Source organism: Caloenas nicobarica, chromosome 2 (assembly GCF_036013445.1).
Source record: "Caloenas nicobarica isolate bCalNic1 chromosome 2, bCalNic1.hap1, whole genome shotgun sequence".
Taxonomy (NCBI): domain Eukaryota; kingdom Metazoa; phylum Chordata; class Aves; order Columbiformes; family Columbidae; genus Caloenas; species Caloenas nicobarica.
Genome location: NC_088246.1, coordinates 11014250 through 11039076, shown reverse-complemented (window position 1 = coordinate 11039076; position 24827 = coordinate 11014250). Strand labels below are relative to the sequence as shown.

The following is a 24827-nucleotide window of genomic DNA, read 5'->3' as shown; positions in this document are numbered from 1 at the left end:
AGTAATTTCAGCTTTAATTTACTCAGCAATCATTGGGATTTTTGCCTTGGCTTAGGTCGTTCCCCACAGAGGTGTCCTTAGTCCTCTCTAATAACAGTGGGTCATTTGTCTCTGCACAGTTCCACACCATGGTTCTAGAAAAGCTGCAGAAATTCTATGCATTAGTACCGAGGAGACTTTAGCTGTGGAAATTCACTTTCTGTTCTATTTGCTGGCATTTTTTGCAAACAGTATCACAGTAGGAGTTCTGTTACTATTATTTTCTTACTGCTAATGACTCCAGGAACTGGAAGCCGTTACCAACCTTTTCCTGTGTCATTTTTTTAACCAGAGGACCACCTTGTTTTCAGCAAAATAACTTGGCTCGCGAACACATGACTTTACACTTATTTATTTCGTGGTGCTTGTATTGCTTCAGACCTCATATTACTGAATTCTTTCTATTTAAAATTCTAGTCCTTTTTTTGATATTGTTGTCAACTTTGTCCCAGTTTCAAATATATGTTCAAATTTCATTAGTTCATGCTTATTTTTTGTACTGTCATTAATGAAAATATTAAATAAGGTCCCCTTCCAAAACATGATTAGTAATTCCTTTTCAGCCTATTTCCCTCTTCCATTCAATTAGTTCCTTACCCATCTTACTATTCCTATAATCTTGTCTTGGGTTAATAATTTTTTATATGCTGCAGCAACAGATGCTTTGCTGTAAAGCCTTACATTTTAAGTAGGTACATTTTAGCAGTTCTTGCTGGAAAGGTACATGAATCCTGTACAGCCATATGCTACATCAGAGGACATATAGGATGGAGCCAGCCCAGCTTCCTTCTGGGTTCTTTGCAATGTGGAATGACACATGCTTCCTCCCTTTTGGGATAATTATTAAGCACTTATATAAACTGTCTGCGCTAGCTCAACTTTCATGTGAATAAAGAATACTGATTTGGTGGGTTTTTATTTTGTTTCCTAATGTGACAACCCTTCCTAACCAATTGCCTAAAATGGTACCTGAGTACCCCTTAACAGCAAGAAACACGGGCTTCGTGCACTGACCTTTCTGAAATCTTGTCATGGTTGTTAAAAAAAAAGGCAAGTATTAGCAACTTTATTTTCTCAGAATAGTATCTAAAGTAAAAATACAGCATCTGTAAGAGGCTGTGAATCCAGTGGGACCTATCTAAGAGAGTACTTAAAAACCAAACCAAACAAACAAACAAAACCAACCAACGAACCAAAAAAAAGGTGACCCTGGTTCCTGCTCCAGGCTATTTAATGACAGTGTGACTGAAGTTCTTCCACTGTTCCATTGAAGGAAAAGCTCCTTTTACTGAGGGAGCTCATTTTGCTGATCATAATGGCGAACACTGTGTCCTTTCCCCACCGTTCTCTAAGATTGGACACTACTAATACAAAGGATAAAGAAAAATATTTTACTCTCAGTATTTTCTCAGTTCCACACAAAGATAAGTTCTCAGGTTTGTCCTTTGTTTAAAAGCGGCCCTTTATAAAAAGAAACCATCTTTCTTTCATGACAAAACCAGAGTTCCCTTTCTCTCATCATCTGTCCCCAGATTCCTTCTCAGGGCCATGCAGGACGGCTGTTTGCAGGGGGCTGTGCACCTGCTGTGTATAAACCCCTTGTTTTACAGGGAGAGCTGCTCCTGTCAAGTGCCTCAGATGGTCACTGGGCTTAGCGGATGAATTTGCCTACGTACAAGAGCTGCCAGGGGCAGCTTGGTGCAGTTTGGCGACCACAACCCTGGACATCTTTAGATGTTTCAATCCACACTGGATTTCTGCAACAATATTCAAACTCAAGGACAGTAACAGAAAGTCCGAGCCTTATACTACATGGTATATTATGCATCTGTGACCTAAGAAAAAAATTAAAGGTGGGGTTACTAACTTTCAGTGTTTACCAGATTTTCTTTTTTTACTTTTTCAGATGTCTTCAGATTGTCAGAATTTAAACAAATAAGGTTAAGACTGAAAAAGAAGAAATGTAAAACTAGTCCATCTGCAATGAAATTGAGATCTGTTTGACATGAGAAAATGAGAGAACTTGTCAAGGGATCTGATTACAGCCTCCTGATTCCCCGTTTTCACGGACACTGGAATCGACAGCAGTATTTGGCTCCGGAGCCATCCGTCACAGGTCAGCCAACCTCTGGGGAATTCTTATCTTCCCAGATAAGATCATAGAGCCTTAAACTGCCTGAGCAGCATGTAGAGATCAGGGAAACGAGCTTGCGGGTTTTAATTTATCAGTGTATCATGATGCATTGATTGAATGCTTAAAAGCAAACCGTTTCCATGGGATCTGATATCAGAAAGCACTCTGTGCTACCCAATGAAAGACTCTCCTCTGCGATTAGCACATCTGAACAGGTGTGTTGCTTTTGGCTCCGGAAATATGTTGACTTTGTGGAAAATTTATATGTGGAAACAGTTTTATGTTTTTTAAATTATGGTGAGGGGGAAGAGGAGAATTCTTTTTTCACGAACCTGTTGTGAAGACCATCTTCGTCCCTTTCGTTCTCAACCTTCGTGTTGTGGTTCCAGTTTAGAGCAGCTCTTTTACCTCTAATTTTATTCAGCTGCTAATGAAAGAAAAGGCGAGTTACATGTTTATAATCCTTTCTAACTGAGTTTAATGTAATTCTTGCCAGTAGAATTACGAACCTTTGACACCTTTTCACCATTATATTCCTTTTTTCATTGGTAATATAGGAGATTTATTGATAGAATACTAAATATCCATCATAAACCTCTGTCCCGTCCCAACAGATGGGATGAGTTAACTCTGAACGCGACACGCGCCCTGACTCAACAGATGAGATCAGGTGTGAGTTAACTCCAGGTTATTCTGCGCAGCAACGTGAAGCGAATGACAGACAATCACCCCGGGGGTCCAATTAAAAAGCACATGGTGGTATACAAATTACAGTGATTAGTGACTTGGCAAAAGTATGTTATAATAACACGAAACTTATCAATACATTGACGGCAAAAGCCCTTCTAAAAACAGTGGATTGGCAACAATTAGTAACTGTAATGCAAAACTTAACAAGACTTTAGCAGCAGAACTTAGAATGGTATTACTTCTATATGTTCAAGAAAAAGAAAGAGAGAGAGAGAGAAGGAAAACTAGGATATCAGAAAGAGAAAGGGAGAGAGAGAGAAAGATATCACCACTCCACAGGTACATCGGTCCCGCGACGACCTCTGGAGGGGGGGATGCATTGAATATTTACACGCCGCCCACCCGTATCATACGTGAGGTTGTTTTATAACCCAGTTCATTTACATGCGAGATAGGAGAGGGCGGTTCATCTCCTCCTTCTGCTCGCTCTTCGTGCTAATTAGGAAGACTCTTCTGGAAATGGGTCTGGGGTCTTCAAACTAGGGGAAAGTTCACAGTACTGGCCAGAAGTGAGTTGTTTTGCCCATCAGGGGTAGCTGTTGGTTTGTGGTTTCTTCTGGTAGTTGGTTGTCCAACAGATGGTTCATCTCTATCATCCCAATTAGGCCATGAGGCCTTCACAGCAACACTGTTAATTGCCCTTATCTTACAAGATGTCTGCTTCCATGGCCATAAAACTTTGGGAAAGACAAAGTGTCATCTATCTTTTCCTCCCAAAGTAACAAAACCCAGACGTTTAAGGCATAACAAGGTCCTTTGTTCTGCTAAGGATGGGGGGTGCGCTTCAAGGTTGTCACAACCTCAAAGCAGGAACCTTCTTCATCTGTCTTAGGAACCATCTGGAGAAATTCCCCTTCCCATGGTGGAACTTCCACTCATGGCAGTGGATTTTTTTTGAGCACAGTGGGGCTCTGGCTCTGACCAGGCTCTAGGTTCCCTGTGAGGGAACTCAGGCACCTCGGCAGCCTCAGGTCTCTCTGTCCTCCCTCATCCTCCCCGGGCTGCTCCTGCTCAGTCACCTTCATCCCACCATTCGGTGGCTGGGACCCCAACATCGTATCTTTGCTTTCCCCCTGTTCCTTTTTTAAAAAATTATTATTTTTTTCCAACCCTGTGATAATTTTCTCACACTAAAGAGGCTAATTGTAGGTTAGGATGGAATAAGGAGAGATGAATTTTAAAATAGGAAGACTTTTGCAATAGTGGCTTGTTTTTTCAAAGTTGGTAGTCACTCCTTGGCTTTACCAAGAGCAGTGCATCCACATTTATTAACACTTGTGTAAGAAAATAATTCTGTATGACTCAGCCCACAGTCAAATACAGTAGAAGGTCTATTATACAAAGCAGAGAAGTTCATGGAAAATGCTGAGCCTAGGAAGAAGATTCCCTTGAGAAGTCAAGTAAGTGTTTTTGTTTGGGCTTTGATGCTCTGTTGAAACACTCTGAACCACACCAGAGAGCAAAGGGAAGGCTTTTTGAAGTCATTATTCAGAACAGAAAAAGAGCATCCTGTCTCTTCTATTATTTAACTTTTAATAGTTTCACCATACCCTATGACTATTCTTAACATAATCTTGTACTTACAAAGACACGTAATGTAATTTCAGTGTAGTCCAAACAATGTTCCTTTCCCCAGCTGTCATGACCATGAACTTTCCATCTCTTTTTTTTTTTTTTTTTTCCTGTTCACAGCATACCCTCAGTAACCTTCCTTTAAAAGAAACACAGTGGTCCAGGCAGTCTTGTACTCTGAGATATCAAAATTCCTTGAGCAAGATCTTCTAATTTTTTTACGCTAGAAACTATGTTGGTTTTTTTTTTTAATATTTTGCTACTCAGAATAACCCATATCAATAAGCATTAAGCTATAAAACTGAAGTGGAAATTATCTGAGCTCAGTTGTTCTTGCTCCATTCTGAGTTGCTACTAAACATATTGTTGAATTCTAGATTTCCTCCCAGGACATTTCTCAATGATACTCCCAGTTTATAGTCACACAACAGCTATAGCAAATATTCCAGCCTGTAGGTCACCACCAGGTTTGCCTCTGCCTATCACAGTAGCAGGACAATGTTTCCTGGATAGAACATGGAGAATGAGCTTAACCCAGAAGCATTTATGTCTTCAGCAATAAGGAGCCAAAGTGAGTGACATGCTGGAGAAAAAAATGGAAAGGAGCACGAGTGGCTTCGTGACTGTTTGCTGTTCTGCACATCCTCTCACCACCATGGCAATGGGCTGGAAAATGCAAGAGCAGCACTTTCTGCTTTGCAAAACCAGATCCTCTCTCGTATGTAACACAGGAAACCGTGGTTTGAGAACAGTTAGAGCTGAAAAGTCAGGCACTCAAAAGTCAGGAGGTATCAAAATGAAGACATGCACGGGTTTAACCTCACCTTTAAATATTTGTTAAATGATCTGATATATTTAATTACATTAAGACAAGTTACTTACTCCACACAAATGGTTCCCTACTCAGTGCTTGGTCTTTATCTGCTCTACGGGTGATTCAAAACCCTTGCTGTTGACAATACAGCAAATATTCAACGCTGCTTCTCCACTAACCATTCAACATACAGCTCTACACTTAATCTGCTGCACACAAGTCATACCCAGCTCTGAGGACAAAACTATTAACTTCCATAGTGGTGTTACTATGGTACCGTTCACCGCAGCCCCAGAATTTCACAATGATTCATGTGTCTTTCCAATTCCCTGTAGGTTTACTTATCGTCGTTTTACAAACATACAGTGAGACCAAGTTAAAAAACTTCTATGAATTTTGGGAACTGAGTGTGAGATGTCACGTTGTACAGCACTTGTCACCTCAAAGCACCTGTCAGCAGCTGCCGTTGTGGGTCCTTAGCACTCCTTAGCACTTGAATCAGACTCCAGGTTCCCAAGTCGCACACCGAAAGCAAGGGACACGTAACCAGAGCTCCCCAGCAGCTTTAAATCAACTAGAGTCCTTTAAGAATGACACAAAGTGCAATAATCTCATTCATCCTTTAATATAGCACAAGAGGAGCGGACATATCAGGGGGTTAGTTATCGGTTGTAAAATCCATTCACCAAGTATCAAATACTACAGATTAGCAAAGATGGATTAAAATAGAATTTTTTTACAGTTCAACTCCCTCCCATTAAAAGCCCTAATTAATTTAAAAATTTGGCTCCCTATTGGCATTTTAAATCAGTTTTGATCAATGGAAACCAAATCTAATTATTCATCGCACACCTAGGGATTTCAACTTGGTTTTCAAAGAACAAGAACCCATTCGCAAAACTAATTTCATCTGGATATACCATCTTGGTAGGCTCAGATGGTAAGTTTTTCAAGTGTGCTGCGCAACTCATGAAAATTAGTAGGAATTCTGGTGGGTTCGATTTTGAAATTTCTCTCCAGTCACTTCAAGATAGGCAAGTCACGGTTTAGCTTCTATGTTGATCTGAGCTGATGGTGGGTATTAGCGAGAAAACAAGTCTTTCTCACTTAAAAGGGGCCAGCTCTAGTGCACGTCAGCGACCTGTGCTTCTTCTCACAGAGGCCAGCCCTCCCCCAGTGAAGCCCAAATTCCCTTTCATAGCTTGACACTAAATATAAAGATGTCAGAAGTGGCCTCAGATTTTGGCTTCATAGAATCATTTTGATTGGAAGAGACCCTTAAGATCATTGAGTCCAACCATAACCTAACTCTGCCACAAAACCATGTCCCTAAGAACCTCATCTAGATGTCTTTGAAACACCTCCAGGGATGGTGACTCCACCACTTCCCTGGGCAGCCTGTTCCAGTGCTTCACAACACTTTCTGTGAATTCATTCTGAACCTCCCCTGGCACAACTTGAGGCCATTTCCTCTCATCCTATCACTTGCTACTTGGGAGAAGAGACCAACCCCTCCATGCTACATCTTGGGACACCAGAGGTCTGTTCCTCACAGGTGCTGAACATCCCCACGTTGTTACTCACAGGTTGCCTCATGCCACCTTTTCCTTCTCTTCAACCTGTTTTAGGTCAAACACAGCTTTAGCACCCCGTTTAATGCAGGTATCACCGTAAGTGGTATTTGAGCAAGTCAGCTTGAATTTCAAATGAACCTCAGATGAATTCGGGTTCAATCCAGACCTGCAGCTGCCCTCTCCAGCTTCCCCAGCAAACCAGCAGGAGAGAGTGTGGAAATTTTCCTCCCAGGCCCAAACTGCTGTGCCCACTGAAGTGGCTGGTCTGGTACCAAGGGTTGCTACAGCCTCAGAAGTCAGCTCAAAACACACTGCCCTGAGCGCTCACATACACAGATGTTTAGGTCTTTGGTTAATGTAAGTCACATTTATAGTTTTCAGTTAATGTAAGTGACATCCCCTGCTATTCTCACAGGTAATTTTCTCGAGCTTCATTTTATCACTTAGGCCCTGAACACTCCATTTTAGGCTCCTTTCCAACTGCTTTTTCCAGCAACACATAAAACCCATTATCATTCAGTTACAGCATGGGGAATAAAAGGCCAGCTCAGAGTTTACCAGTCATAACTAAAATCAACCTACTTTTTTGCTTTCCTTTTTTATTTTTTTTTCCTTTTCCTTTTTTTAAACTCTATCCGTCAGTCATTCAGTTGCACATTTCCCAAGGATTTTTCTTCTGGCTCCATGTTGAACTCCTGTTCCTCAGTGATGCAAAAATATCTAGAGTAAAATTTTTAGCATGTTCCAGAGTGAAACATTTTCTAATACAATTTTGGAAACAAGCGGAAAAGCTTTAAAATAGCTGAAATCAGCAATACATTAAAACATTATTCCTAGATACAACAGAATTGCTGTCATATTTGCAAAACGAATCCTACCACACTCTTCCATCAAGCGATGTGCCATCTTCAAATATTTATTTTCATGCTAAACTGAATTCTGCATGGATCCATTTAAAAATCTGAAAGGCTCTGCTAGTTTTATGGATATGAAATAACTCATACTGAAATTCTGTAATTTCTGTATTGGATACTAAAATATTTTTAAGTACTTTTAGTTATACTATGAAATGTTCAACAATTGAGAAAGAAAGACCCCTAACCACTGCTGATACGACCTGGGGCTTTTTACACCAGTTAAAGATTTCTCCCTTTAGGAACTCTCTATTCCTTCAATAAACTTAGTCCCTGAATGTAGAATACAACCACCAAATCTAAATTTAAGCGAGTATTTGTGCTGCTATGGAGAGAATGATATGATTTTAGCTCTCAGTAATCAGGCTTCTCTATGGCTTCTCATCTTCTAAACACTTAGTGTCTCAGGCACTGGGTGACTTTTTCACGTATTGCTTATCACTATTGCACTTCATTCTTAACTGTTTTAAAATATTAACTATTTTAATTCTATATTTAAAAAAATGTACACATGGAATAAGTGATATGTTTTCTCTTAATGAAAGGCTTGAATATACAGAGGTATATAACCATACATGTAGTTTTTTAACATACATAAATAAAAAAACTATTTGTAAGTGCACAGTGCATAGTAAATTTTAATAGTTTTTAATCCCTAGATTTGCAATAACTCTCTCATAATTAAAAAAAACCTTGCCACTTTAAACTTTCCATCAACAACAGCAAATAAATATAATCAAAATGTTTATTTCCAGTGTATGAATGTATGAACAGTTCTGCAGTCACAATTCAAAGAGTTTCTTTGTCAGATCAACCTGAAGAAGGTCCAGTGCTTGTCAGCCTCCTAAAGCAGAGTTTATGGCTGCTCACACCAGCAATATGCAAAGCAGCAGTCGGAACCGTTCCTCTTGTAACCATGGTACTCGAGATGTGGCTCTGGAGATGTTTTTTCTAGCCTTATTTTTCACAGTCTTCTGAACGAAGTCCTCAAATCACAAGCAAGGTGCAGGAGGATTAAAGCTGCTCATCCAGCTCTCGCTGCCCTCAAACAAGCCTGGTGAAGGTGACATGTGCAGCACTGAGACTCCTAAAGGCTCCCTTTGTGTCTGTGTATCCATCTACAGGCTTCGATTATTTTACCTATGAGCTCTAGAGCCAGAAAATGTAAATTAAAAAATGGTTTAAATTATAACTTGTCTGGGCATGGATATAGCACAAACCTCTCTATCTCTTCCTCTCCTCTTTCGTCCCTACTCCCCCAATACATCTGAAAGCTCTGCCAAGAAATCTAGGTTACCAAATCTTAGATAAACTGCCTGATAGATATTGTTCCCTGTGGATTTTGGATGCATTAACAAGACAAATGATCTGCAATTAACGTGCTCAGAAGCCTGGATTTGGGGAGGGGAGGATGGGGGGGGCGGGGGCAAGAGAAAGAAAGAAAATCAAGAAATGAAGAAGGTAATTTTAATGCTGTTGTGTTGTTTTGGTTTGGTTTTGTTTTTAAGGGCATGTTTGCCAGTGCAGGTAGATTGTATTTAGCAGGACCTGACCTTTTGTTCAGACTCTTCTTTATACTTGGATAAGCTGACAAATAGCTCTGTGCTCCTTAGATGAACCATACAGTTCTGTCCTGTACAAACACCACCTATACAATTTCTACAGTCCTGCGGGTGTACTTATGCTTGGTTATATAATTCTCATTTGTAATTAAAAAACAGACCTGCAAAGGCTTACAAACATCACCTCAGTGCTGAAGTAAAACTCAGATGCTACTTTTGTGTTTCATAATCCTTATACTTAGCCTTTAACTACCTTGTATTATTTTAATCCTGTTTACAACATTTTACTCATCACTTAAATATTTGCAAGTATATAACTATTAAGAGTATTTTCTCTTTGTGTATTTTTATGCCTAAATTATTCTCTGGCAATGTTCTATTTCAATGGAATTGTGCGTCTATCTTCTTTTTTACCCCCACCCAGTTTTTGGTTCGTGTAATTTTGGCATCTTCTTACCCGTCTAAAATTTTTATCATTAACTCAACTTCTCAGCTTATTAATACCTTCCTTCTACTATTTCATTCTGAACAGTATTAAATTTACAAAATAAACCTCTACACATCTTCTTGCCTCTTCCATGCTAAATTGCTTCTGCCTACCAATGTCTTTTCTAGCAGGGCTGTTTGCTTTCGATATAATTTTGAATGGTCCAGTGAAATTGAGAAAGAGAGGGGCTGACCTTATTGTCCAATGGTCAGACCATGTCTTTGAATCAGCCAGAGCAAAAATTGGAACCTTTAGAATCTCAGCCCACACAGGTGTCCTGACCACCAGCCAATTAGCCATTCTGGGATCATTTCTGACCTTTTCTGGGTCTTTTTCTGGCCCTTGCTAAGGGCTTTTTAATTAAAACCTATGTATGTTTCTCATTAAAAACCTTAGTCAGACAACACAGCATCTCCAAACAGAAAAGTGTTTCCTTGAAAAACTCTTGTTCGGCTGTGGTTACCATGGATAATGTAAATCGTATGTATAAAATCATATAGATGATCCAGCTCTTCTTTCACTTTGCCTAGCATGTTTTTGACACCTGTAAGGGCATCATATAAAGACTCAGCTCCAGCAATTAAGGACATGCTAAATTCCAATATGTTATTCACTCTGCTCACATTTTCAGATCTATAATTTCCAATGTCATCCTTCCACACAGCCTCACATTCACCTCCAGACACATCAGCAATGGAGAGCTGATATTCTACCCTCTCAGCCACCATTCAGTATCTTTACTAGTTTAGAATTCCTTATCAAAAAGACTTAAATATGCCCTTATAGAAGTAACATACTGATTCCCTCTTCTACTCCTTTTTCAGAACTACCAAGTCCTGCAGTTTTGTTAGGGCCCCACAACAACCCTGACTTCAAGAATGTAGTTTCATTTTTCTAGTCTTTCTAGTAATTTTCACAAATGACTTCAGGATTTCTTTTTCCATGGTTCAGAAACTTATTGAAAACATGATAATAAAAACCACAATCAAAACAACCTCACGAGGTTGGTAGACCTAAATGTGGATGCTTAATTTATTACACAAACTATTAAAAACCTTGGCACTGAGAAATGTCTTGAGAAAACGACTGTGAACCAGCAAGTAACCTGCATGTGTCATAACATGTTATTTACACTGTGATTCTGTTATCCATCTAATTTACACAAAGACTCAAGTCTTGCAGTTTTTACACGTCATTAACAAAACTCATTATATCCAATACCACTGGTTTCAATCTGTCTGTTCCCAGGGCTTTAAGACAGATCCGTGTATCTGCTAGGTGCAGTGTACTATAGAATTACAAAACACCACCAGGTAGAGAATGCTTTACACTTTCCAGTCCTGAGAATTGCTACCTGTGTTATTTCCAAATGCCCAATTCACCGACCAATTCACTCTTTACTCCTTCCTTGACACCTTACTCCGGTCTTTATTAACCTTGTGTACTCAAGGATTTCTTTCTGTCTTTGATGAATACCCTTTCTCTCTTGATTTTTCACATTTCTTCATATGCGTTTGAACGAATGTCATTATTTTGCTAATCCTCTGCGCAGAGTGGCTATGAGAATTTTAATTTCCTTTTAAAATCTGCATAGTATTTGATCATAAATTCACAGGAGCTATGCAAATTGTTCGTTGCAGAACAGCAATGACTTCCTGTAATACCACTGCTATTTTGTATTTTGACAAACAACTTGTTCTCTCGCTGTGCCTGCCATTTGCTCCTTTCTTACCTTCAGTTGTTTTGCAGTTCTCTGCTAATTCAGATGACCTTTTTCCTTGTTCCTACTACTAGCTTTTAAAGCCAGATGGTTTGCATAACCCATGAGAATATACTAATTTATGTTTCAGCACTTTCATTTCTCATCTTGTCCTTTCCATAGAATGCTTTTCCCTCCTTTTTCATTTCTCCCCTTTCAGTACTCAGGTTTCTTTCAGAGTCGTCAAAATTGATTTTCTGAGGTAAAAGGACCTTTTGGGTTAGTGAAACCACTCCCCTGCAAGATGCAAGCGACCATGCAACAGACCTCAAGGACAGAAATGCTTGAAAAGACCATCCGACCCTTTTGCAAACCCTGGGCCAGCAAACAACATCCAATATTGATATATTCTTTTCAAAATGTCTGTTTTCTGAATAAAATATTGCCCTTTTTTGCATCTGAGTCACTGACCTTAACCACAGAGGAGGTGACTTTGCACCAGCTCTAGAATCCATGGCCCCTTTTCCCTAGCACGGAGGCTCACACTTTTCCCACAGCGCAAAACTGAGAGAAGAAGAGAAATCTGCAGCTGTCTGTCAGGGCACCAGGAGCCCTAAGCGGCCTTGCGTGGCCCTCCAAACCCTCCCTAAAGCTCTGGCCTGTGTCCCCAGGCTTGGCTGATCACCCCATGGCAGGTCCCAGCTGGTCCCAAAGTGGTGCCCGGACTCCTTGTGTCCACCCTGGTCTGGATGTGCTGGTGTCGTATTCTCTGCCACCTTTGAGGTGAGCAAAGAGGAACAGCTGTGTTCTTCCAAAGTTAGTTTGTTCTGTGCGATTTTGTTATTTCGTTTTCTAGTCTATGGCAAAGCCACTTCGCATACTGCAGTTTTCACTCCTCCCTTTAAATACCCTGAGTGTGAGTCTGTCATGACTGTACCTGGTTAAAGCCAGGGATGAAGCATGTCAGGGAGTACAGTTAGAGCTGTTTACCTCAGATATGAAGAAGATCGTGAGAATCTTAAACCTTAGGAACAAGTAAAGCAGATGTCGGGGTGATGGGGGTGGCTGGGACCAGCCGTGGCACGGAGCCGTCTGTCCCTGTCAAAAATGCATCCGTCCCCTGCCAGGAGGCACAGCTGCACCACTTCACCTCCGTGACTGTGACTGCCGCGTTAAAGGCTAAATATTATTACACTGAATTTGTGAGAAAATGAGAGCTTGTGAAGGAGGAGGGAGGCGATGGGTTCGTGCCTGGGAGTCCTGCCCAGGCCCAGCGCTCCTGCTCTCACAGAGTGAATCAGGGACGGCAGGTGGAGGGTGAACACGTCACCGTGCGGACGTCACCCAGGCGAACACGCACACCTCAGCTGCCAGGGGTGTCTACCTGAGGGCTCGTACAGCCCTTCAGGATGGAAAGTAATTTTCTGTGGAAGAAACAGTGGGAAACAAACCATTACTGGGGAGGCCCCGCAGGGAGAACCCACCAGCTACTGCGTTTTTTGGAACAAAACTTTCACAGAGGCTGAATTGGTTTTAAGATAGAATGGAATCATTTGGATTGGAAGAGACCCTCAGGATCAAGTCCAACCATAACCCAACTCTGGCACTAAACCATGTCCCTAAGAACCTCGTCTATATGTATTTTAAACCCCTCCAGGGACGGTGACTCCACCACTGCCCTGGGCAGCCTGTTCCAATGCCTGACGACCCCTTCCGTGAAGAATTTTTTCCTAATATCCAATCTAAACCTCCTCTGGCACAACTCCTCCACGCTCCAACCTCCTTTCAGGTAGTCGATTTTGCATGCAGGTGTGTGGAACAAGCACGTTTACGAGCTCCCACCCATCCGTTCTGTGCCATCTTCACGGGACACGAGGGAACGGCCGTTCCGGCGGGAAGGGTCGCGCGGGGCCCGGGGGCTCGCGGCCGCCTGAGGCAGCGCCAGCGCCAAACGGGGCTTCACGGGCCGGGGACACTGCGGGCGCCGGTGGCCGCTTCCCCGCGATCCCGGCAGGGAGGGCAGGGCCCGCCCCTGCGGACGGGCGGGCTGCGAGGGAGAAGCGGCGAGCGGGGAGGCGGCGCCGCGGAGCCGGAGCGGCCTGCCCCCCCTGCGCCTGCCGGGCCGGGCCGGGCCGGGGCGGGGCGGGGCCGGCTCGGGGGCGGGCAGGCGGCGCTGGTCGCTGTCCTGGGTGTTGAATCTGCTGCGGCTGCCGCTCGCCGGAGCCCGGGAGCAGCTGCGGGAGGCGAAGGGCGGGCGGGCGGCATGGAGTGAGCGCTGGCGGCGGCGAGCAGGGGAGCGGGACAGCCGCCTGCGATGGGCCAGGCATGATGGGGGCGCTCGGCTCCGTCCTCCCGCTGCTGCTGCCGCCGCTGCTGCAGGTCCTCGCCGCCGCCCCGCGCAGCCAGCCGCCCTCCGCCGGAGCCGCCGCCGAGGCGCGGATCGGTGAGTGGGGCGAGGGGCGGGAGGCGCGGGGCTGTCGGGGAGCGGGGCCGCGCCGTCCCCTCATCCCTCGGCTGCTGCCCGAGAGCTTCCCCAGGGGCAGCTCCACAGGCCCCCGGCGGCCGCGCCCGCACGGCTGCCGGTGAGGGGCCCGTCCTGCGGTCCCTCAGAACCAGCTCCGCTAAGGGGCCTCGTCCTCCGGCCCCGCACCACCGGCTCCCGCCGAGAGCCCCTGTCCTTCGGCCCCGCACCACCGGCTCCCGCCGAGAGCCCCTGTCCTCCGGCCCCTCACCACCGGCTCCCGCCGAGAGCCCCTGTCCTCCGGCCCCTCACCACCGGCTCCCGCCGAGAGCCCCTGTCCTTCGGCCCCGCACCACCGGCTCCCGCCGAGAACCCCTGTCCTCCGGCCCCGCACCACCGGCTCCCGCCGAGAGCCCCTGTCCTCCGGCCCCTCACCACCGGCTCCCGCCGAGAGCCCCTGTCCTCCGGCCCCGCACCACTGGCTCCCGCCGAGAGCCCCTGTCCTCCGGCCCCGCACCACCGGCTCCTGGCCCCTCGCACCTCCCGGGTCCCCCTTGGTCACCCCGGGGCCGGGCCAGGGCCCCAGCGGCGCGTCCTGGTGGGATCTCTGTTGCCACCTCCGGGCTCGCCTGGTCTCCCCACAAGCTGAAAAATTCTACCGAGACAAACATGAGGCCCCTAAAGTCGAGGTGCACCCGTGGGGAGTCACCAAAAATGCATCCAGCCTCCACGTATTTGACCCTCCTCCCAGTTTAGTGGATTCAACCCACTGAACTGCCCTCATATTTGGAAACTACAGGAAATCCCGAGGCCACAGACCCCCAGGTGCAGCCCAGTCCACCACTAACTGATTCTGCTGGACGTGGAAGTCAGCACTGGCTCCCGGCTAAGGCTGTTTTAGAGGTGTCTAAAAATACCCAGTGCTGCCCAGGGAAGACCATTAAACAGCCTCCTCCTTTGGAGACATTCTCTGACCAGTCCCTTCCTCTTTTAGGAGATACCATCTGCAATAAACATCCCCGCTTGCTCAAATGACCCACACTAACACGGAGGGATCCTGAAAACAAACTCTGTGCATTTAAGATCAATGCTATTCTGTGCAGCCCTCCCTGGCAGCCTCTCCTTGCACTGAGACACTCATGACTGCATGCTCAGCAGAATTTTCTCCAATGATATCTAATACAGTCAGTTTCATTTCACTTACGGTATCTTTGCTAAACTCACTTTAAGTCAAGAAGGTCATAAATGGGAGAATTTTGTATTTTTTCCCTGGTTTAATACCTTCCAGGAGTGGTTATGGAGGTCAGAAAGTGCAAGGTAAACTAGCTGTCCCTAAGAAATCTTTTTTCTAGGACAAAAAATAACATGACTTTAAGAAACAAAGAAAGCCTCCCACAGAAGTATCTGTGCAGTCTGCCTCGTGTACAGCCTGTTTATTAAGAAGGAATTAAAATCAGCTGACCATGTTTTTAATGAGGCTTCAGTCAAGTGGCAATAAAAATGAGCTATTAAATGCCTGCTATAGTTAAGGTAGTGATGCAAGGTTTTAAGGAGAAAGGGTTTGGACTGGATATATCCCTCCTTGCTCTCTCCTGGTTGCTATAGATATAGACTGTTTCTCCTAATCTGCTGAGGAGAAAGCTTGCATAAAGATATTGAAACTAATAGCTGTAATTTTTACCTCTCATAATGCGATAGGCTATACATTATGTTTTCAAACTAGTCAAATTCTGGTTCTCTCTCCCTAAATATGAACTGCAAATCAGTCTGGGTCACAACATATTTTTCAGCGTGTTGTAGCTACAAAACAATGTTTGTTTGTCGCTTCCCTGTAGCTTCCCTGTGCTTCTGCCTCGGCAAGGATGCCTGCCCGACTGTTAAAGCTGTCCTTGCGTGGAAGGGAATGAGGGAAGAGCAGGCTTGATTTTACACAGTGAATACAGTGGTCTGGGAGGTATAATTCAGAGATATTTCAATAGCAGTGAAACAAGTTGAGCCTTTCTACTTCTTGCTGGGTAAGGAACTAACTGGTGTCTCACAGATCTCTGTGGAAGATGGGAAAGGATTTATTGTGTTTGACAAGATGCAGCAAAATGTTTGCATTGCTGGAAGTGAAGCAGTTTTATCTGTCTCTTCCCTTAGTGTTCCTTTATTTTTTTATTGACCAGTGTTTCAGATCTCTTTACTCTTGAGTTTAAACCATTTATTATAACAGATTCTGTTCAATTTTAGACTGCAATTTTTAGGCACAATCAGGAGATGCAACTGTAATTTTACAAGATATCTGAGTTTTGGGATTATTTGTGGTTATAGGTGGAAGACACTACTTTGGTTTCTTATTGTGCACAATCCCTATTTCTTTAATTGAAAATTGAACACAGATGCATTATGAAACCTCTAGAATATGTGGTGGAGACTGCTTTAAAAGCCATGTAATTATAAAATCAGTTTTTTATTAATTTGTTCCTATTAAGTGTTTCAGAAAGTCTTCCTAAAAGCTGGTTCAGTAGTAGAAGTTCATGACCTTTACCATTTCATAGGATGTTTTCATCCAATTTCATTCTTTCCTTCTTCTTTTGGGTCCACTTTTGTCTATGCTTTCCAATATAGTAATCATCTCCAAATGGTGACCTATTTACTTTGCCACATACTTACAAACTTGTTTAAGAAATTGAAAGTTTCCAAGTTGCAGTTAAGACAAAATATTTGGATTTGTGCTTCCTCTGCCCATATTGCTCATGAGGTTTTGTAAGTTGTTCCTGTGGGAAGGTGTTTTTATAAGATGCTACTATCAAGAAAATCACATATTTTTTTGTTTCTTGACATTTCAAGTAGCATTTTAAATGTGAACAAATGAGGAAAAGTGTAGCCCTTCCCCTCTCTCTGTCTCTTGCCCAAGTTTAGCCCAGGAGAGAGATTCTTATCTGTTCTGTGGAAAAAAGTCAGCTGAGTACCTGGTAGTGTTCATTAGCCTTTGATGAAACAGTGAGGCTGGGAGTTTAATATTCTAAATAAATCTTTATTTGTTGATAAGACACAGTCCATTTAAGATTATGGATCTTATTTTTAAATGTGTCTTACAAAGTAATAATCTGTGAACAATATATCCTTATCTAAATTCCTTAGATTTTGGTTATTCTACTCCTGCAGTGATGGTTGTATGGATTATTTTTTTTTCCAATGAGACATTTTCTTATTAGCAAATAATTATGCTGAGGAAGTGGTTAAGTTTAAAATACCTTCCAATAAACTCTAAGCAGTTACTTCAGTAAAAATAACAACTCCAACAATTATTTTCATGCAGTTGTACAGCTTTTATAGTGGACTAATCTATTCAGAAAGTTGCAGGAGTATCTTATTTTCCTATTAGTCTGGGTGAGGTAGAGAACTTTGGAACAAAGTAAACCGTGAACATTGTTAATCACATTCTTTCATTAGTCCTAAAAGACAAATACTTAACGGCAGAACTTATCCTCATATGTAGTAGAAAAGAGAGTGTGTGCTCACTGCAGTGCCTTCACATTGACCTCTAATGTGTAAAATGATACTTAGAACCTTCAGTGAATACACGTATAATTTTGCAATATAATTTGATCTTTTGTGCTGTGTGCAATCCCATTTTTTGGTCTGCATGTTCTTTCTAAATGAGTAAATTAATATGCTGTGGAAGTTTCTGGAAACAATTGTTCCATGCACCATGTAAGACAAACTTCCTTTAAAATTGTATTCAAATCATCATATGCAAAATTTCTGCTAATTGAATGCCTCTGAATTTAGTTTTTATCTAACTAGCAAAAAGACAAGTTGGTCACATTTCATCTTATAAACTTAGATTCTTCTAAACCTGTAGCTGTGAGTCCCTACACAGTGAGAAAAGACAGTCTTACCTTTCACTAGGGCTTAAATATGGTCAATGATAGAAACTTTACTCAAAGACTTGCAAATAATATTGCACAGTGTGTATGTCTAACAGCTGAACATAACTATTTTAGATATGAATTAGGAATTTCAAGTTGAAAATAAATAAGAAACTGCAAGGGCAGGGACTTAATTTACCACTAATGGAAAGCATATCTCCAGCATTGATTCTTAAATTAGAGGAGGATGAAACAAATAGCAGGAGAGATGAAAAATGCAGAATTTTTGGCTCTTCAGTCAGTGTTTTACATACAATCTAAAGGAATTAGTGATAGAGAGCTTCTATCTATGGCTATTTCATGGGGAACAGCAAAAAAGTAGGTCTTGGTTGGGTTCTTGTTGGGTAGATGTTGCCATAACAACACTAATGGAAATTTTTCTCAGCCATCATTGTCAACCATCTCGGAGGGCCAGGAGGGCTGAAGTTTTGCTTCTTGTAGCAACTCTGAGCTGAGCTGAAGCTCACCAAAGTCAGTGTCAACCTTCCCATTGGCTTCAGTAGAGTTTGGATCAAGATGCTGGTTGAGCCTTGTGGCAGACTGGCTGGTAAAGCAGGAGAATGACAGTGTCACCATTTTTTCAGTAGATAAAATTGCGTGACTTTCCAGTTACATTAATTTGGAACTTCTCATAGGCACTCAGGTATTTTGATATGTTGATATGTTGTAATTATTGATGATGGAGTGTAATTTATGATTTAATGCTAATGAATAAAAATATCAACAAAATGACTTAAGACAATGCCGTGTGCTCAGAATGTGAAGGATTCAGTGTAGGAAACTGCATGCTTCCCTTCGTAAAAAGTATTTGTGTGTATTCTAGAAACGTTTCTGGAGGAATCTGTTATGTTAGAGAGCTGCTTGAAAGTAGCTTGATATCAAGGCCTGTCTATCTGTTAGTTCCCTTGAATTAAAGGTAAGAACATACATTTATGTTTTTGGCATCATGTCATGACTGTTCTACAATATCCTTTCCTACAGTATCTTCTTACTATCTAACTTGTATTTGTTGAAAGTTTCAAATGCACAGGAAGTGAATCACTTCTCTATTAGTAAAAGGAAGCTTTAAACATTGTTTGTAGGATGGGATTTCTAGGGAGATTTTTTCTTTTTGTTTAGTTTACTGACTGAGAGAAAACAATCAAGTTTTTGGAAATATAAGCTCATTTCTACTTCCTGCTTGAGTGTACCCCAACATTTCTCTGTATTTGATGAAATAAAAGACAAGATTTCTACTTGTCTTCGTTCTTTTTTTTTGCTACCAACAAATAATACCAGTCCCGAAAACTTCATCATACCAGACCATCATCATACCGTGCTGTCCGTCAGCCTACTGAGATGAAATCAAGTTACTCCTAGTTGTTAGATCCTGAAATATTTGGGCAGTTCTGCTAAAATAACAAAAGGTAGTTAATGTTGACAGACTCATCATAAACATGTCGTTGCCTGTGTACTTTGTATACGGTGAACAGCAATGGTTATAAACATCAGGGTGGAGAGACTGCCAGTAGTGAGAAAAGGGCAACCGCAGTCCCCGAAGGTGCTGGAGCCCACGGCTAAGCAGGGACTTGAGGTCTCCTCTGTCAATCACAGTTTCAGTGGCTGGAAAGAGCATTAAGGCACGAACTCAGGTGGAAGTGGTTGCTGTCAGTCATATGTATCCAAATCCATAAGACCTCCTTCTCGTGGAGACCAAAAGGCAGTGTATATTCCAGCTTCCTGAAAATGCTCTGTATTTTGGCTTCATTCTACCTACACTGTTGCCTGAAATTTAGATAAATCTCTGAAGTTATTCTTACAAAATCACTATGTATAAGGTCCTGCTAAAATCTGTGTTGGTGTTTACAGGTACATTTAAGGAGGGCATTCAGTGAAGACTGGAGGAAAGATCAATCTAGTTTTGGTGGTAGAATTGACAAAGGAAAGTATCTAAGAGGGCAAATCCACTGCTAGTGTCCATCCAAGATAGGATGTGGAACTGGATGTATCTTTGGTTAGGCTCAGCGTGGTCATTAGTAATAAATCTATGAAGGCAGTAAGTAATATTGTTGCTGGTGAAACATTTTTATGTTTGCAAATGAAGAATAAGCAGATGAAGATGCAGATGAAGAAGAGAATGTTTGCAGGGGAAAAATCAGAAGAGATGCCAAGGCATGTTGGGGATGCGGATGCTTAAAAGAGGGAATGAGAACTGAAATGTTTAGTAGAATTAAAACTAGTGGAATTGGAGATCAGGAATGGAGATTAATGAGTTGTATGTGATGTGAAAAGATGTAACCATGATTGGGTGGAGTTACTTTTTCTCATGGAAAAGACAGTCAAATGCAGCAGCAAAACTGAGATGTTCAGTGAACCAGCTTGAGGCACAAGAAAATGAGGCAAAGTGACAAGAAGGAAAAGGGATTCACAAAACAGAATTATTCATTCATTCATTCACTTAGGCCAAAGCTGTGGCAAAAAGGGAGTTGGGAAATGTGTGTAGACTATGAGAAACTGCTCTGGGGATAGAAAATAATGATTAATTTGTCCTAATGTAAGGGATGGGATTCATCTAACTAAATGTAATTATTTGAGCTAGTGACTCCAGACTCCTTTTAACCTACATCTATTTGATAAATCTCGGTTAATTTTACCCAAATGTACATGTCTAACGTAGGTCAGATAAATGTCTCCCTGAATAAAGCTATTGCTTTCCACTTAGTATTAATATGTTTCCCAGGTTAGGGTGAGTATCTGTCTGTAAATATCTTCTGCACCTTAGCTGCTCAAAAATCAGATGCTCAGGTTGCACTTGGGGAGAGGTAAGCACATTTGGAGAGTGATTCACCTGTATTTCCCCACTGAGTTGAAACTAATGAAGCAGCTTAAACTAAAGTTAGGTTGGTTGAGGATGACCTACTACATTACTTCAAAACCATAGGCATGGCTTTGAGCTATATCGGTTCTGCACTAAGCTGTTTCAGAAGGTCCTGTGACTAGTCAGGCAAGTTTGTCACATAAGGGACTGAAACAAGTGAAGTAGCTGAAGGATATTAGTAGTCCTGGAAAAAAAATTCCTTGAGAAAATCACCCTCTGGTAATTGCAAACAAATGAAGGTGACCTTTGAATGAGAGAGAGAGAAGTAACGAGCAGAACACAATGAGCAAATGAAGGGAAAGGGGCAGGTAAATGAACGGGGGGTCTGCAGGTGGGATGGACAAATCAGGAGGCTGATATGGGAGAGCTGAAGGAAGGGGACCATGAAGACTTAGTAGTTTTGGACAGGCAAAAGACAGCAGGGAGGGCATGGGGGTTAATGTATACACTGGGTTACTGTGTTTTCTTACGTGAGTTATGCGAGTGGAAGGGCTCTATTTTTATCTTAACCATTTCATAGGGTCACTATACTATAGCATTCTCAATAGCAGTATGCCATTCAGAACAGCTGTGCTCACCAAAAAATTAGAGAACTTTTTTTTCTGAAAAGATTAGAGGGGCTTAGCTTTACAGAATGTATTCCTTTTGTGACAGAATTTTTGAGAAGTAAAGTAGCTTTGTAAATTACTGCATCTTACTGCATTTTTTCGTATAGTTTCTTTCAGTGAATCATACTTAAATACTAAACATCTTTTGTTGATGCACAATCTCTCTGAATGGATAGTTAGCACTTGACACTACATACCTATTTTTCTTCAAACTAATATGTTGATAAAACCAGCTATTTTAAGGTGTATAAATCAGTAACTAGAAGTTTCATAGGAAGTACATCTGGTTGTAGTGGATGTAAGGTCTTTTCTTTCATTCATAGCTTAACAGCATGCAATGCTGGTTACATAAGCCTGAAATGCACAGAGGTACATGTGCCTCCCAAAATGTAATATACGTCCAGATATCCTCATTGAAAACAATGCAACTGAGACCAAACACATACCACATATCTTAATAAACTTACAAAGTTCAACAGAAGCCAGGAGATATCCTGATACATGTCAAAAACCCATTTTTATTCCCTCCGCCCTAATTAATCTTTGATCTCTCAAGTCTGAACCTCAAAAAATTCTACAAAATACCTTATGGATATCGATCTTGGATGCTGAAAAACTGATAGATATTTTGTATTTCTAGCACAGAGAAATCTTCTCTCATTATTCTGCTGGAGATAATTACCTTTCTGTCTACTGCTGTCCAAAAAGAACTAAAGATATTATAACCTCTTTTCTTGTTGATATTCTGCTCTGCACCAGAATGGCTGCCTTTTGTCTACAACTTTTTTAGTTGGTTAACACAATTCAGTTAAACTCAGAGCAGTTGTTTCAGACAAATGCTTTACTTCACCTGGAAGGTCATGTCTCATCTTCAGGCCTGAGGAAAAGTTTGTGTGTTAAGAAATTGTCTGTGTTTTTTCAGCTAGTATCAGGCTTCAGCTTTGCAGTGCAGAATGTTTAATAATAACAAAATTTTATGGTGTTCCTGCTAGTGACTTCTTGATCTTGCCTTTGTAAAGAGTATCGGTTTGGCTGAAACAACAAAAAAAAATGGATCTAAATCACAGCCTTGCTCACAAGCAGTGGAAACAATGCTGCTATTTGTGCTGGTATCTGTGAAATGGCAACAGGGAGATGGGTTTGGGGAGAGGATTAGTTTAGGCCACTGTTGCCCCTGGGCTCTCCATGGCATGGAGACATGAAACTTTGACTTGTGTCCTTCTGAATGATAGTCTCCTATTAACCTGACCTCTCTTACAGAATTGATTTGTAAGTTAGACTTTAAATTCTATTTACTCTTCAGTGCTGAATTAAAAATGTGGCATCGAAGATTAAAACCCTTGATTAATGCACATAAGTCACCACCAAAGGATGTAAATGTCTGTTCTATTTTTTAAAGAATGTATACATTATGGTGTATTTATCTTGGTAAATCAATTTGTTATAATTTTAGTTTAGATAATGGAAAACTTTATATACTTGCTATTTATATTTCAGCTTTATTTGCTACCTGATCTGATAGATGTTAGGCTATCAAATATCTTCGGTGAGCTATTACTCATAAAATCTTCCTTTTCTAGATCTTAGCACAGCTCAGTATTCTCAGTATGTAGTCACTGCAATACCTTACTTAACACTAGCAAAATATTATATCCTAATTCTTCTGTGACCTGGCCTCACCTCTCATCCCAACTTCTCAGCTGAAAACTGTTTCTCACTTTCATGGTATCACCTTGTGGATTATAGCAACTCCTTCCATTTGCTGGAGAAGGCTGGAGTCACCAGTGAGTATTCTGCTTCTTACTTACGTCCTAAAGGAACTAAAAAGGAGGGGAAAGGGGAAATTTTGGAATTATACATCTATCATGACTTTCTGGAAACAGCTGGATATTAATGAAGACAAGATACCATGTTAAGTATATCATCTTACATTCAGGCAGGTGAACACAACTTGAAGTCAGCAACACAGTTGGCAGAGATAACCCGCTCCCTTTACCCTTGAAATCTGGGGTCAGATTCTGCAATTTTCCCTTTCCTCAATTATGAAGTGAAATGTCAAAGTTGTTAAAATATTCTTGTTAGTACTACCTATCTGGAGGTTTATTTTGGTTAACTGTGTCAGCTCATAGTTACAATTTATCAACATACATTACATGCTGGGGGTGATTTCCAAGCACAATGGGCAGCTGTAAAAATTGCAGATTCAAAATAAATGGAATAATAGTGAAACCAGAAATTTTTAAGGAAAAAACTGAGTTAACTGATGCTATCTGATGATTTTCCATCTTAAGAGCTGCAGAAAAAAAGAAAATAATTGTGTTATGTGGGAGCAATCACTCACACTTTTAGACAGCATAAAATTTATAACACTGTAATCAAATAGCATTTAAAAAGCAGAATCAAGCAGAATGGGAGGGTTGTTTTAGGGTTATATCTGTTTGGTTTTAGGTTGCCCAACAAGATAAAGATTTACAGTCAAGGGCTTTTTTTTTTTTTTTTTCTGTCCATTTGCTTTTGTTTCTCTGAGTAACACCTGCTCTAACGAGTTTGTAATCTTAGAGTAAATAACCGAGAAAGGAGGAGGAAATAGACACAGCACACAGGCTTGAGAATACCCAGCTGTCAAACGGCTGACATTTTAGAAAGTAGAACACACAGCTTTTATGGAGGATCTGATTCAGCTTGAATGAAGGAGCCGATCACACCCGGTTGTCAAACTTTCCTAATTAAAGAATTACTTGAGAGAATGTTAGAACAATACTTTATCATCTTCAAATTATGGAGCTATTTTCCTTGTTTGGCAGATAGGGAAGAGCTCTCAAACGATCAGCAACCCAGTGACGGGGTGGCTACGCAGGTTGATATTAAAAGATTGTTAATAAAAGGAGCACAGTTGTGCTTCTTTCTCTTAACTTACATTTTAGAGAGGTTCGTACCAGAGAGTTTAAATTAAATAGTGGGGCATGGAAAGAGGGGGATGAGCCTCACCCAGGCTTCTGCATGAGGCTGCCAGCATCTGAATTTGGGAATATATATGTTTGGCCACCTAATACTCCTTTGACAGGATGGGCCTCTTGTAATTCATTAGATTTCTTTTTGTCCATCCAGTATTAGAATAAAGCTAACTTACTTTCAGATGAAAGTTGATCACTGCACAAAGAGACTCCGCTGTTGACAGAAGTATATAAAATACAGCCTTTCATTAGTAGTTTCACCAGTTTTCCTGAAGTTGTTTTGTTTGGTGTAAATAAGAATGATTGCAGGTTCAGTTCCTTCTGATGTCACTGATGTGAGTCCAGGGTTCCTGGATTTAAGGTGATTTAAGGCATCAAATATTTGAATAGGACTTGCCTAGAGCTGGTTTTATAGAATATGTTTAGCCCCATTTAAGACAGAGCATTAGCAAATAAATATTTGAACGTTTTTTTTTTTCCAGTCA

At 41.5% G+C, this 24827-nt stretch overlaps 1 protein-coding gene across 1 annotated transcript in view; it reads left to right on the top strand.

Moving 5' to 3' along the window:
- The first annotated feature begins 13348 nt into the window (after positions 1-13348).
- Positions 13349-24827, top strand: part of PTPRN2 (protein tyrosine phosphatase receptor type N2) — a 652409-nt gene continuing 640930 nt past the window's right edge. The window contains 5 exon segments of the mRNA XM_065628527.1: positions 13349-13409; positions 13412-13532; positions 13534-13699; positions 13701-13794; positions 13797-13988. Coding sequence (XP_065484599.1) covers positions 13349-13409; positions 13412-13532; positions 13534-13699; positions 13701-13794; positions 13797-13988 — 634 coding nt within the window.